This window comes from Haliotis cracherodii, unplaced genomic scaffold (genome assembly GCF_022045235.1).
Source record: "Haliotis cracherodii isolate W230 unplaced genomic scaffold, xgHalCrac1.p SCAF_24, whole genome shotgun sequence".
NCBI classification, from domain to species: domain Eukaryota; kingdom Metazoa; phylum Mollusca; class Gastropoda; order Lepetellida; family Haliotidae; genus Haliotis; species Haliotis cracherodii.
Window position 1 is genome coordinate 6,770,688 of NW_027266280.1, and position 14,667 is coordinate 6,785,354.

At 41.8% G+C, this 14,667-nt stretch overlaps 1 protein-coding gene across 3 annotated transcripts in view; it reads left to right on the forward strand.

The window, feature by feature from the left end:
- The window catches only part of LOC139472226 (kinase suppressor of Ras 2-like), a 57,344-nt gene extending 43,003 nt beyond the window's left edge, over positions 1-14,341 (forward strand). For all 3 annotated transcript variants that reach the window (XM_071254602.1, XM_071254601.1, XM_071254603.1), the window contains exons 13-19: positions 941-1,032; positions 1,834-1,924; positions 2,553-2,641; positions 4,697-4,793; positions 7,398-7,531; positions 9,034-9,298; positions 11,374-14,341. In XM_071254602.1, the coding sequence (XP_071110703.1) occupies positions 941-1,032; positions 1,834-1,924; positions 2,553-2,641; positions 4,697-4,793; positions 7,398-7,531; positions 9,034-9,298; positions 11,374-11,532 (927 nt within the window). In that variant the 3' untranslated portion in view covers positions 11,533-14,341. The remainder of the gene's footprint in view (positions 1-940; positions 1,033-1,833; positions 1,925-2,552; positions 2,642-4,696; positions 4,794-7,397; positions 7,532-9,033; positions 9,299-11,373) is intronic.
- The last annotated feature ends 326 nt before the right edge of the window (positions 14,342-14,667 follow it).

Genomic DNA, 14,667 nt, shown 5'->3' on the forward strand with positions numbered 1-14,667 from the left:
AACCTTCAAAGAGTGAGGGCCTAACTGTATGAACGTCGTAGCTTGCGACGACGTTCATACAATGTTTGGCCCTCAGAAACATGCACAACACATGTATTCATATGATATCACCATAAGATAAGAAAGATATGTTGAGAACAACCTCAGTAAGTCAGTCACAATGACAGCACATTGTAATACAGTTACATCAAGTACAAGACGTCAAAATGCCCAACACGATAAACGTGACGGGAGAGATTTCGGGAGTTGCTAATGAACCCATGGCGGTTACATGTTTTAGTCATCATTGATTATTGCCGACCATTGAAAGGTGATTAAAGATGTGTCAAATAGACCATAAGGTAAACTCATAGATTGCTGTAGACAGTCACTGCCAGCCTACACACGAATCGAGTTGATACTACCATAGTGCATTTCTTCATTTTGTTCACTAGGCTGGGTTGTAGCCAGGATATTCGTGAATGATTGTGCAGTCAAACTCTGCTGTTTCACAATGTATACTAAAACGCTGAGTTCAAGATTAAAGGATCTAAATGATCAGAAAGAACTCTTCTGTACGTATTCGTGCTAGGGAATTCCCAGGGGTTTGAAAGAAATGTGAAAATTAGTCCGTCAGTGTTTACGTCATTTCAAGAACACGGTTGCACTTCAAATTGTGTTGTTCATACACTTACGAACGTCAATTTCAGTCAGAAGACCGGCCTCTCGTCCAATTAAAAAGCTGTATATTGTGTAAACTTGAAATTGAAAAATTATTTGTCGATAAAAGTGGCAAAACCCAGCCTCGGAGTTTTTCCACTTTTATCAACTCGTTGATATATTTGATATCAAAAGACACTCCGGTGAGATTCTCTATGCCCCATTGGTACAGCCCTTTGACAATGTTGATGAACTCCCTACTGTATTGTGTTGTTAAGATGATGGTGGTTGGGTGTTGCAGTTGTCGGTTGCCATGAAGGAGTGGGACATCCCGTATGAAGAGCTACAGTTCACCGAGTCCATAGGGAGGGGACGACTAGGCACAGTGTTCAAGTAGGTGTATTACCCGGAGTCTCACCACTGTAGGTAGCCTAGTGGTTAAAGCCTTCACTCGTAGTGCCGAAGACCCAGTTCGATTTCCCACATGGGTACCATGTGTGAAGTCCATTTCTGGTGTCCCCTGCCATGATATTGCTGAAATATTGCTAAAAGCAGCTTAAAGCCACTCACTCACTCACCCACATGGGTACAATGTGTGAAGTCCATTTCTGGTGTCCCCTGCCATGATATTGCTGGAATATTGCTAAAAGCAGCTTAAAGCCACTCACTCACTCATGCAGTGTAGGCCATGATCATGTCCATGTGGTGTACTGCTACATACAGGTTCTATACAGGCTCTTTCAGCATGACGTCCCTGTCTGTGGTGGCGTGTAAACATGTCACTTTGAGTTCAAATCTCATACAGAAAACCTCAACAGTCTACACAACCGATAGACAATTCATGGTTCTCCTCGTTCAAACCTCATTTAGGAATCACAGACATTACGATTACCTACTCACGGGTTTGACCAAAGTGGTAAATGTCTTAGACTCTCATCACTTAACGCTTCCCCCCACATCGATCTGACAAGCTATGAAAACTGAAATTCTGTTGAAAGTGTCGATCGGGTAGCTTAGTGGTTAAAGCGTTCAGGGTTCGATTCCCGACATGGGTACAATGTGTGAAGCCCATTTCTGGTGTTCCCCGCCGTGATATTGCTGGAATATTGCTAAAAGCGGCGTAAAACCATACTCACTCATCACTCTACCTACTTATGGCTGTTCACTATTTCTGATGACGTGTCTTCATTGCAGGGGTCAGTGGCACGGAGACGTGGCCATCAAGTTATTAGACATGGGTAACGAAGCAGACAATCAGGCACAGCTAGCGGCGTTTAAATTAGAGGTGAGATAGACGCAACACAGAGATGCAAACCATTACGGTTGCGGTGGAAATATAACCCTATTTTGTAGGGCTGGCTTAAAAGATCTATAATCGGAATTATTGTCGATGGGAAGAAATATTAATGATTATGGATATGAATATTGTCATTGATAATATCTTACATAAATTATTATGAAATAAAGTTTCAATTTACCGAAGCAGACTTGTTTTGGTCCATTGACGAAGATGGAAAACAACTGATTTTGTTATTTCTTAAATCTTCACAAAGTAATTCATGCATAAATGTGTCCCTACTCACCAGTGACATGAGATATGTTGTTTGTCTCTGAGCCTTGTGTATATTTGCTCAAAAATACTTCTCCGATATTTATCAATAATTCATCGATATTTGGTAAACGATTATCGATCTCTAAGAGCTATATTGATAGCCAATATATTGATAGCAAGTTCACCAATTTGAACCACGTCAAAGAGTTCTATCAGTACTGGCTGTAGATGGGTGTACCTGCAATATACTTTCAAGGATGTTGGTTTAGGGTATTTTCTGATTGTGTTGTTTTTATTCCTCATGCAGTTTCTATCAAACTGTTTGAAATTATGATTCAGGGTGTTTTTCTTCTATTTACAGATCGCATTATTAAGGAAAACACGTCATGAAAATTTAGTTTTATTTATGGGAGCTTGTATGAAGCCTCCAAGACTAGCCATAGTAACTAGGTGAGTTGTGAGATTGACACTAGTTTCTGTGATGTGTCCCCTTGTTTACATGCTGGAGTCGATGCAGGGGTCAAGGCTGGGGTCAAGGCTGGAGTTGATGCAGGGGTCAGTGCTGGGGTCAAGGCTGGAGTTGATGCTGGGGTCAAGGCTGGAGTTGATGCAGGGGTCAGTACTGGGGTCAAGGCTGGAGTTCATGCTGGGGTCAAGGCTGGAGTCGATGCAGGGGTCAGTGCTGGGGTCAATGCAGGGATCAGTGCTGGAGTCGATGCAAGGGTCAGTGCTGGGGTCAAGGCTGGAGTCAATGCAAGGGTCAGTGCTGGGGTCAATGCAGGGGTCAAGGCTGGAATCGATGCAAGGGTCAGTGCTGGGGTCAATGCAGGGGTCAAGGCTGGAATCGATGCAAGGGTCAATGCAGGGCTCAATGCAGGGCTCAATGCAGGGCTCAATGCAGGGCTAAATGCTGGGGTCAATGCTGGCGGATATTTCCCAAAGACATGGTGTGATAACGTCCCATTATGGCCCATGGGACATGTATTCAGTGTTTGAAATAATGTTAAAACCCAACAAGACAGGTAGGCAGGTGACCCATAAGTGTTGCCTGCCCATCTTCAAAGTTACCTGCCTGCATTCGGACATTTTAAATATTGAAAAATTGCCACAAAACATAAGATGCTCATCGTGTCTTGTTTCAGTTGAAATAATGCAAAAAATTACTTGAGAATCTACAATGAGTTATTGTTAAACTGAATACGTGAGAAGTCTTAAAATTTCAGAAAAGTTACCAGCCACGGGCAGATGGGCAGATAGTTATATCAGACACTGTATGTATAATGTAAGAAATGAAGGAAACCTGTTCCAGTCATTATGAAAGTTATCAGATATGTACCTATGAATGAGAATTAGATCCTTATTTATTTTATCCCTTGCATGTTCAAGACTTATGACGACACATTGCATTGTTGAGGCTACAGTGTCTGAAAAAGGCTCATCTTAGATGTTTTCAGGAAGCGTTTTTCTAATATTTTTATGTGAGCAAGTCTTTGACCCAAGCTGATTTTCCTATTAGATTTAACTAACTATGATACAAACTTCGGGTTGAAAATTCATCTTGGGTCCCATTGAGTTTCCTCCCTTAGCCATGTCAGGATATACAGGTCCTCAGTTCCAATTGATCACACATGGCAAGAGATAGACACCAGGGATACCATGTGAAGATCCAGGTTAGAATTGATCTTCAGCAAAGAGTGCTAGTTTTAGGAGGTCACCAACAAGATCGGGTGGTCAGGCTTGGTGACTTGGTTGATGCATGTCATTGTATCACAATTGTGTAGATAGATGCTCATGATGTCAATCACTGGATTGTCTGGTCCAGACTCAGTTATTTACATACCGCTGCCATATAGCTGGAATATTGCTGGGTGTGGCATTAAACAACAAACAAGTAAACTCCACGGAAAGACACCAGGGAACCGTTTTGCCAAAAGCTGATAATGCTAAGACTAACTCCTATACATTTACATAGACCTACGACAGTTGTAGTGTTACGATTTCTTTGTGAAACTGGCCATGTGGTCCTATCCAACTTGTCCTCAGCTCATTTCTTACAGGTAGGTTATGTAAAATATGTAGAAATGCTCTCTAGATTTTCACTCATTTTGGACTAATGGACTAATGTACGTCTATCTGAGAGCGATGATGGATTGGTAAACTTTGTAATACCACCTAATAGCAAGAAAGAAAGAGTTCTGAATTATCAGTTCACTGCCTGTTTGAGCCTAGGCTTTGATGCCTTGAACGATTGGCTGTTTACAATAGCAGTTTGTGCAGGGTATGTGTTGAATAATAGAAACAAAATAAACATTATTCTTACAGATTAAATGATTCTTTGAAGAAGAGATTTAAAACAGGGTTTAATTCGTGCTTGCCTAAGAAATGCAGTCGATAAGAATTCTGGATTTCCTTGTTTATATCCAAAGAACAGATGTTCAACTGGACAATGAAACCTACTTCATTTTATTTGCATTCATTGTCTATTTTTATCTATTTCTATTTCAGCTTTTGTAAGGGAGAGACCCTGTACAGTATTATCCATACCAAGAAAGAGGTCTATAAACTGAATAAAGCGATGATCGCTGCTTCTCAAGTAGCTCAGGTCAGTAGCCAACGGAAGGAAGCAATCACAGTAGCTTCTCAAATAGCTCAGGTCAGTAGCCCACTGAACATATCCATGATTGTTGCATCATGTTTAGTAGCTCAGGCCAGTAGCCCACTGAACAAATTCATGAGTGTTGCATCATGTGCAAATAGCTCAGGTCAGTAGCCCACTTAACAAGACCTTGATTGTTGCAACATGTATAGAAGTTCAGGTCAGTCGCCCACTGAACAAATCCTTGATTGTTGCAACATGTATAGAAGCTCAGGTCAGCCGCCCACTGAACAAATCATTGAGTGTTGCATCATGTGCAAATAGCTCAGGTCAGTAGCCCACTGAACAAGTCCTTCATTGTTGCATCATGTGCAAATAGCTCAGGTCAGTAGCCCACTGAACAAGTCCTTTAGTGTTGCATCATGTGCAAATAGCTCAGGTCAGTAGCCCACTGAACATCTCCTTCATTGTAGCTTTTACCTGTAGCTTAGGCCAGTAGCCCTCAAATCGCATTAAAATCAGATGTAAGTTCTCGCTCCCGCTAAACATAGATCTGAGGACATCTCATTACGGGTCACAACAGAATGACCTTTCGCGAACTTTGAAGTCGACATCAGCCAATTAGAAAGCAGCTTTCTCAAGCTTTATGACACTCGTTTCAACCTGGCAACTTCCATTCCATACTACACTTGAAAACAATGTTGCCACAGTTCTCAATTAAAATTTTGAAAACTGAACAAATGAACTTTCTGGAATGTCTAATATATGGTTGAGATTGTATGGCAGTGCTTTCCACGTACTGTGCAACGCTTCCTCTGTTCAAATGTTTATCCAAGGGAAGCAAGAGATAAACGATAATTTTTATGGAATAAGTTGTACGGGCTGTAACTGTCGTTCGGAATACCCTGTGTGAACGTTTTCGAGGTTGCATGATTAGAAAACACATTCCGACTGTCACTTTCATGATCTGGTAAGCGACACTTTGATTGGTCGGATGAAAGGTCGTTCTGACATGACCTGTAATGGGATGTCCTCAGATCTTTGTTTAGCGAATGCGAGAACTAAGATCTGATTTTAATGAGATTGGTAGCCCATTAAACAAATCCTTCATAGTATCATTTCCCAGTAGTTGAGGCGAGTAGCCCTTTAAACAAATCCTTCATAGTACCATTTACCAGTAGCTCCGGCCAGTAGCCCTCTGAGTCTAAATCCCGGGAAATGTGTTTGTGTTTGTGGTGATGATGTTCCTCTGGTGCTTCAACTAAAGTGTAGAAATCCTAGACATTGAGTGATCAGTTGCCAATTCTCAGTTTGTGGATATATAGTGCATTATATTTTATAATGACATTAATTTTTTGCCATGTTAATCTTAAACGTTCACATTTATAAATGCCACATCAAGTGACTGCTTGCAGGCCTCAAGATTTTAGGGTGTACAGGTATCTACAAGGTATAAAACATATAAAACATGGGGTCATATGGTAGCCTAGTGGTTAAAACATTCACTCGTCACACTGATGACCCGGGTTCGATTCCCACATGGGCGCAATGTGTGAAGCCCATTTCTAGTGTCCCCTGTGGTGATATTGCTGGAATATTGCTACACACGATGTGAAACCATACCCGACCATATACCCACTCGTCCATCTTATGACACAACCAGAACCAGACACACTGGTGCAATGTGAAGTAGGAACAATGGTCATCAGGCCATTTACAATCTCATTAAAGTCAGATCTCAGAGCTCGCTACCGCTACACAAGGATCTGAGGACATCCCATTGCATGTCACGTCAGAAGGACCTTTTGCTAACTTGACCAACCAATGAAATGACTAAGAAGAAGTCAACATTAGCCAATTGGATCGCAGCTTTCTCAAGCTTTACAGCACTAGTTTCAAACTGGTGACTTTGATACAGAACTATGCTTTGACAACTATCGATTAAAAATTTGAAAACTAAACACAAGAAATTTCTGGAATGTTTATGGGATGGTCAAGATTATATGACAGTACTTCCTACAGGCTATGAAAAGTTTCTCCTGTTTAAAATGGTTATTCCATTGAAGTGAGAGATAGGCACTGTCTAGCATACTGAATCATTCATACAGCCCGTAACTGTTGTTCGGAATACCCTGTTAACCTTATTGAGTTTGCATGATTAGAAAACACATTACACCTGTCACTTTCCTACTCTGGTAAGTGACGCACGCTTTAAGTGGTTGGATGAAAGGTTATTCTGACATGACCTGTAATGGGATGTCCTCAGTTCTTTGTTTAGCAATAGCTGGAACAAAGATCTGATTTTAATGAATCTGAATCTGTGCCATTTAAGAACTGAGTGTTTAATATCAGGGCAGGGACCGGCATTGTATTTATGATGGAGACAGACTATGTTTTCAATCAGCTAGTCAATATGTACAATATATTTCTCGGAAAGAAGGAACCCCAAAAATCAAAACAATCCCAGGCCCTACCTGCCCACAATAACGAATGGTAGATCGTTTTGACCAGAGCAATGTTAGAAATTCAGTTGTGTTCACTGTTCAATAACTTCCCTGACCACATTGTCATGATATTTCTAGTTTTTTCACAGATGTGATTTTGTTTCAGGGCATGGGGTATCTTCACGCTAAAGGCATTGTCCACAAAGATCTGCGATCAAAAAATATTTTCTTGGACAATGGTAGAGTGGTCATCACTGACTTTGGGCTGTTTAATGTAACCAAAATCTGTAGAGGCAACAGGTGAGAACTAATTTCTTGTGCCTTGAGAATATGTGCCCATGCATGGTTCAGAGTGTTTTGAATGTGATACTGTATGACACTTGATGTGTGACTATAGCGAGATGAAGAACAGTTTGAAGACATATTTTGGGAGTGAGTGAGTTGGGTTTAACGCCGCTTTTAACAGTAGTTATATCACGGCTCGTCAGCTTAATGTGGGGGGAAAGGCCTAGGTAATGCAAGTCTCAGAAATAATGGAGTCTGGACCACACAATCCAGTGATTGATATCATGAACACCGATCCACGCAATTGGGATCGATGACATGCTTCAACCATGTCAGCGAGCCTAACCACCCGATCCCATTAGTTGCCTCTTAAGACAAGCATAGTTGCCTTTTACGGCAAGCATGGGATCTGAAAGACCTATTCTACCCCGGATCTTCACGGGTCACCACTTAGGTGAGACCATGGGTATGGTGCTGACAAACCAAGAAACATAATTGGGTCAAACAGGGATTCCAACCCATGATCATAGGTTTCTGACATGCCCAAGGGACATAACTCTGCTGGTCATAAGAGGCAGTGTGTATTGGATTAGGTGGTCAGGCCTGGTGACGGTTGATTGCATTTCATTCTCTACAGCATAGGATTGTTAACTCATAGAGCTGGAATATTGCTGATTAGGATGTTTACCAACTAACAAGGAAGCAATTATTAACATTTCACCGTTGATGTAGATGATTTTCCAGTCTACTGAGCGCCCATGAAGATATGGGTTAGAATGGGTCTTCAGCAACTCATACTTGTTGTAAGAGAGGACTAACGGGATCAGGTGGTCAGGCTCGCTGACTTGGTTGACGCATGTCATTGTTTCCAATTGCATGGATTGGTGCTCATGATGTCAATCACTGGATTGTGTGGTCCAGACACGATTATGTACAGACTGCCATCAGTAAGCTGGAATATTGCAGAGTGTGGTGTTCAGACATTAGACAAACAAAACAAATCCAGTCTATTAAGAGATGCAGTGTTAGAACATTGAGCAATAACTATCAGTGAGTGAATCAGTCAGGTTTAACACCTGTTGGTAGTTGAAACTGAAGAATGCCAGACTGGTGTATTTCTTAGTTTTAAGATGTGAAAACCTTGGTCAGTAGGTGGAAAAACATCAAATGAAAGAAACATTTCAGATTATTTGTTTTGTTGAAAAATTATCTTTGTATTTTTGCCATAAGTGCAGTGTTAGGTAAGCTTGTCTCATTGCAGTGTTAGGTAAGCTTGTCTCATTGCAGTGTTAGGTAAGCTTGTCTCATTGCAGTGTTAGGTAAGCTTGTCTCATTGTTAGCATCGTAATGTATATTGTTGCAGTTAAACCCATTGTATGCAGGTTTGTGGAATAATATTGAACTCTTCAATTTTTTGGGCCTATAGTGACTTTGATAGGCTTGACACATTTCACACTAAGACCCCCCTTGTTCATGCTAGCACTTACTGACTCCCTGACTTATTCCTGTTTTTGTAGGAAGGAGGACTGGCTGAGAGTCCCGCCAGGATGGCTGTGTTACCTGGCGCCGGAAATAATCCGGGAACTTCATGCCAGGCAGAACCCTAATACCGAACTGCCGTTTACAGTGAGGTCGGATATATATGCATTCGGAACTGTGTGGTACGAACTGCTGTGTGGGGAGTGGCCGTTCAGAAACCACCCCGCGGAGACCATCATCTGGCAGGTGGGGAGGGGGATGAAGCAGTCGCTCAGCAGCATCAACGCCCCCAGGGAAGTCAAGGTAAATATGAAGCTTCAATGCTGGATAGTAACCAGTCTTGATCGCCTGATGATGAAACAGATCCCATTGGGTGTGAAGGGCAAAGTAGTGGTAAAAATGATAAGAATGCATCACTGGAAATGAGTGATGACACCAGGGCCCACTTGCACAAAGCGATCTTAGCGCTAAGATGATCGTAACTCCCATGCTTTAACATAGGCTTACAATAGTTGTAGCGCTAAGATCGCTTTGTGCAAGTGGGCCCAGGTGTTCAAGAAAAGGCTTCTGTACACTGAAGCTTAACCATGAAAGACTACCGTGGATCTTGAAAATCTACTGATTATGTTTTGACATTTGGTTGAAGGACATGTGAAGATCCAGGGTAGAATAGGTCTTCAGCAGCCCATGCTTGCCGTAAAAGGCGACTATGCTTGTCGTCAGAGGCGACTATCGACATCGGGTGGTTAGACACGCCGACTTGGTTGATCCATGTCTTCATGTCCCAATTGCATGGATCGATGCTCATGATGTCAGTCACTGGATTGTCTGTCCAGACTCGATTATTTACAGACCGCCGTCATGTAGCTGGAATATTGCTGAGTGCGGCGTTAAACAACAAACAAACAAACATTTGGTTGAAGAATATGAAAAGTCATCAGGAACTTCAAAGTTTAAAAAACACACTACAGTTTGAAAAGATGATACCACAATTATTAGTTTTGTCAAAAAGGAAAATAAGATTTATATTTTATTAACCTCATTTGAAGACTCGGGGTCTGTGTTCTCACTATTGACCTCTAGCTTGTTGCAGTGTACCTTGTGTAGAGACCTCCTGTGTCTCGCTATTGACCTCTAGCTTGTTGTAGTGTACCTTGTGTAGAGTCCTCCTGTGTCTCGCTATTGACCTCTAGCTTGTTGCAGTGTACCTTGTGTAGAGTCCTCCTGTGTCTCGCTATTGACCTCTAGCTTGTTGCAGTGTACCTTGTGTAGAGTCCTCCTGTGTCTCGCTATTGACCTCTAGCTTGTTGCAGTGTACCTTGTGTAGAGTCCTCCTGTGTCTCACTATTGACCTCTAGCTTGTTGCAGTGTACCTTGTGTAGAGTCCTCCTGTGTCTCGCTATTGACCTCTAGCTTGTTGCACTGTACCTTGTGTAGAGTCCTCCTGTGTCTCGCTATTGACCTCTAGCTTGTTGCAGTGTACCTTGTGTAGAGTCCTCCTGTGTCTCACTATTGACCTCTAGCTTGTTGTAGTGTACCTTGTGTAGATTCCTCCTGTGTCTCGCTATTGACCTCTAGCTTGTTGTAGTGTACCTTGTGTAGATTCCTCCTGTGTCTCACTATTGACCTCTAGCTTGTTGTAGTGTACCTTGTGTAGAGTCCTCCTGTGTCTCGCTATTGACCTCTAGCTTGTTGTAGTGAACCTTGTGTAGAGTCCTCCTGTGTCTCACTATTGACCTCTAGCTTGTTGTAGTGTACCTTGTGTAGAGTCCTCCTGTGTCTCGCTATTGACCTCTAGCTTGTTGCACTGTACCTTGTGTAGATTCCTCCTGTGTCTCACTATTGACCTCTAGCTTGTTGCAGTGAACCTTGTGTAGAGTCCTCCTGTGTCTCACTATTTACCTCTAGCTTGTTGCAGTGAACCTTGTGTAGAGTCCTCCTGTGTCTCGCTATTGACCTCTAGCTTGTTGCACTGTACCTTGTGTAGATTCCTCCTGTGTCTCACTATTGACCTCTAGCTTGTTGCACTGTACCTTGTGTAGATTCCTCCTGTGTCTCACTATTGACCTCTAGCTTGTTGCACTGTACCTTGTGTAGATTCCTCCTGTGTCTCACTATTGACCTCTAGCTTGTTGCAGTGAACCTTGTGTAGAGTCCTCCTGTGTCTCACTATTTACCTCTAGCTTGTTGCAGTGAACCTTGTGTAGAGTCCTCCTCTGTTCTCACTATTGACCTCTAGCTTGTTGCACTGTACCTTGTGTAGATTCCTCCTGTGTCTCGCTATTGACCTCTAGCTTTGGCCAGTGGGCCTCTGTAGAGTCCTCCTGTCACAGTAGTTTGGCTGGTTGTAAATGACATGCTGAATTGTTGTGTTGCAGGACATCTTGATGTCCTGTTGGCAGTTCAAATTCCCCGAGCGTCCCGACTTCAGCCAGGTGGCCAAGGCACTGGATAGAATACCAAAGAACCGCCTAATTAGGAGTCCTTCACACCCGATACAGTTCTCCCGGAGTACAGAGGGAATCTTCAGTGCTTGAGCAAGTGTGTAGGATGTTGCACTGATGCAACCAGCCAGGCGGCGGCCGAGACAATATCGGGATGACCCTACTGTGATCTGTAACCCAGGGACCTGACTGTTGATCCAATATTTCATTGTGTGAGCAGTGCTGACCATGTACAGTGGGTCATGTGATCGTTGTACAGTGAGTCATGTGATCGTTGTACAGTGAGTCATGTGATCATTATCAGGCTTGATTGTGTGATCATTGCACAGTGAGTCATGTGATCATTATCAGGCTTGATCATGTGATCATTGCACAGTGAGTCATGTGATCGTTGTACAGTGAGTCATGTGATCATTATCAAGCTTGATCATGTGATCATTGCACAGTGAGTCATGTGATCATTATCAGGCTTGATCATGTGATCATTGCACAGTGAGTCATGTGATCATTATCAGGCTTGTTCACGTGATCATTGTAGAGTGTGGTAATGTGATTGCTCTACTTTGTGGTCACGTGATCCTTGTACAAAATGGTCATGTGACAATGTATGGTTTGGTCATGTGACAGTTTATGGTTTGGTCATGTGACGGTGAATGGCTTGGTCATGTGATCAGCGTCACGTGATCAGCTGCAGGCAGACCCCGGCAGAACAGGTGCTCTATCTCAATGCAGTCACTCCATGGCACAGAGAGTGTTGTTTGTGTGGTGGACGTCATCAGTCCCGCCAACAAGCCAGATGACCGCTGACCAGAACAGTCAGCTTACGTAGACTTTCTTCACACTGAGTCCTATGATTCATCCACACATGTTCATCATTCAGGAGTGTATCACATCACCCCGAGTCATGCAAGGTCAGCGAGATGTATGGTGTGTTCTATAAGAGAGTGCCTCAGGCTAGAATGAGTGAAAAGTGTGATGTCATTTTGGATAACGAGAATGTTTGATGTAGGAATGTTTAGTGTTGTGTGTGTGTGAGCATGTCCATCATGAATGTGGGAGTTGACCCCGTCGTCACATCTCCTCTTCCTCATCAGTGTCATTGTTACCATTATTGTTATCATCATCATGATCATCATCAACATTATTATCATTGTTGTCATGTTTTATGCCATGCATTTTTCAGCATTGACATTTTGAGTGTGATATTTTTTATGCTTAAAAATCATGAAAATTTTATTGATGCATAAATTTTTAGGCATATTATATGTAAGCCTTTTACCTACCAATCTTTTATGTGATTACATCATTGCCTAGGCAGATTAGATCACTGTGAACCAATCTCATTAATATCAGATCTTTTACTCCGATCGATATTTCTCTGTTTGAACAAGTAACAACCCCTCCATGGAAAGTGGCATCATATGAACCCTTTGCAAACTTTGACAACCAAATCAAAATAAGGATGCATTTGTTCTGATCCAAACACATAGCAGCTCTCTAAAACACTTTGGCTGCCTTTCTTTACTACCTTGGTTCAATTTCAGCCACAGAAAACTCACACACAACACAAAGTGTTTGATGGAAAGACTTTTGGGTGTAGGTGTCACGTCACTCATAAAAAGTTTATGAAATATCCTCAATAGAATAGTGGAGCCTTTATTATTTACATTCCGAACTGTCCATTCTTTTTTAAGATTAAAAAATCAGACTGAATGCTCCTCTCACTCATACCAAATAATTACAGGCCTCAGCACTGATTAACCAGACATGACTTCCAATGGAGGGGTTGTCAGACGTTCACACAAAGATGTGTCGCCTGGGAGTAGAAGATCTGATTTTAATGTGGTTGACTGTGAACATGACTGTTGAGCTCCACCCATAGTTTACGACTAGTACATTTTATACATCGCAGTGTCAGTCATGAAGGAGTGTGCTTGTGCCTCTCCCAATCTGACAGCATCTCTGACATTTGGTCATTTTTTAGCAGAACAAATTTGTATTATAAATTCATTTATCCTGAAATACACGAATAACACATAGACAAACCTTTAGTGCTAACTATTAGCTGAGATAGACAATGGTTAATTTGGTGCTGAGCATCGGAACAAATATCTGATCAAGATGTTGTGATCTTGCTAAACGATAACCTTTATTTTTATTTCCATTCAAAAGCGAGATGGAACAAAGATTCAGTTGATGATGAAGTCAGCTGTTGGATGCTGGAGTCCTCTGTGATTGGTTGGAAGTAGGTGCAGTATCAGACTATCATGTGATATATTCCCTGTGTGGTGCTGCCAGGTGACACTCCGACACTCCGACACTCCCCCAGCCAGTGGGATACAGGCACTCTCACATACTGTCCTACGTAAATATACCTCATTGTTGACTAAGGATGTGGTTACTGTATATCTTAATGTTACCATGGTAACAAGGGATGTTGTTACAATCACAGTGTTTGAAATAATTTTAAACACCAACAAACCAAACGGTTGGGCAGGTGACCCATAACTGTAGCCTGCCCGTCTTCAAAGTTACCCGCCTGCATTCAGACATTGTATTGAAAAATTGCAAAAAATGAGAGACTGATTGCATCCTGATTCAGTTGAATATTACTAACAATTACTTGAATCTACAAGGAGTTATGATAAAATGAGTATGTAAGTTGGCTTAAAATTATCTGCATTGTCGAAGAATGCAGGTAGAAGAAACTTTCGTGCAGCCCAACAGAAATGTTACAAGCCACTGGCAGGCGGGCAAGCAGTTATTTTTGACACTGGTTACAATGTATCTCAAAGTAACCTTGTGACAAAGGATGCGGTTTACAATGTATCTCAATGTTACCTTGGTGATGAGACATAGTTTTCAATGTATCTCAGTGTTACTTTGGTGACGAGACATAGTTTTCAATGTATCTCAGTGTTACCTTGGTGATGAGACATAGTTTTCAATGTATCTCAATGTTACCTTGGTATGAGACATAGTTTTCAATGTATCTCAATGTTACCTTGGTGTTGAGACATTGTTTTCAATGTATCTCAATGTTACCTTGGTATTGAGACATTGTTTTCAATGTATCTCAATGTTACCTTGGTGTTGAGACATTGTTTTCAATGTATCTCAATGTTACCTTGGTATTGAGACATTGTTTTCAATGTATCTCAATGTTACCTTGGTGTTGAGACATTGTTTTCAATGTATCTCAATGTTACCTTGGTGTTGAGACATAGT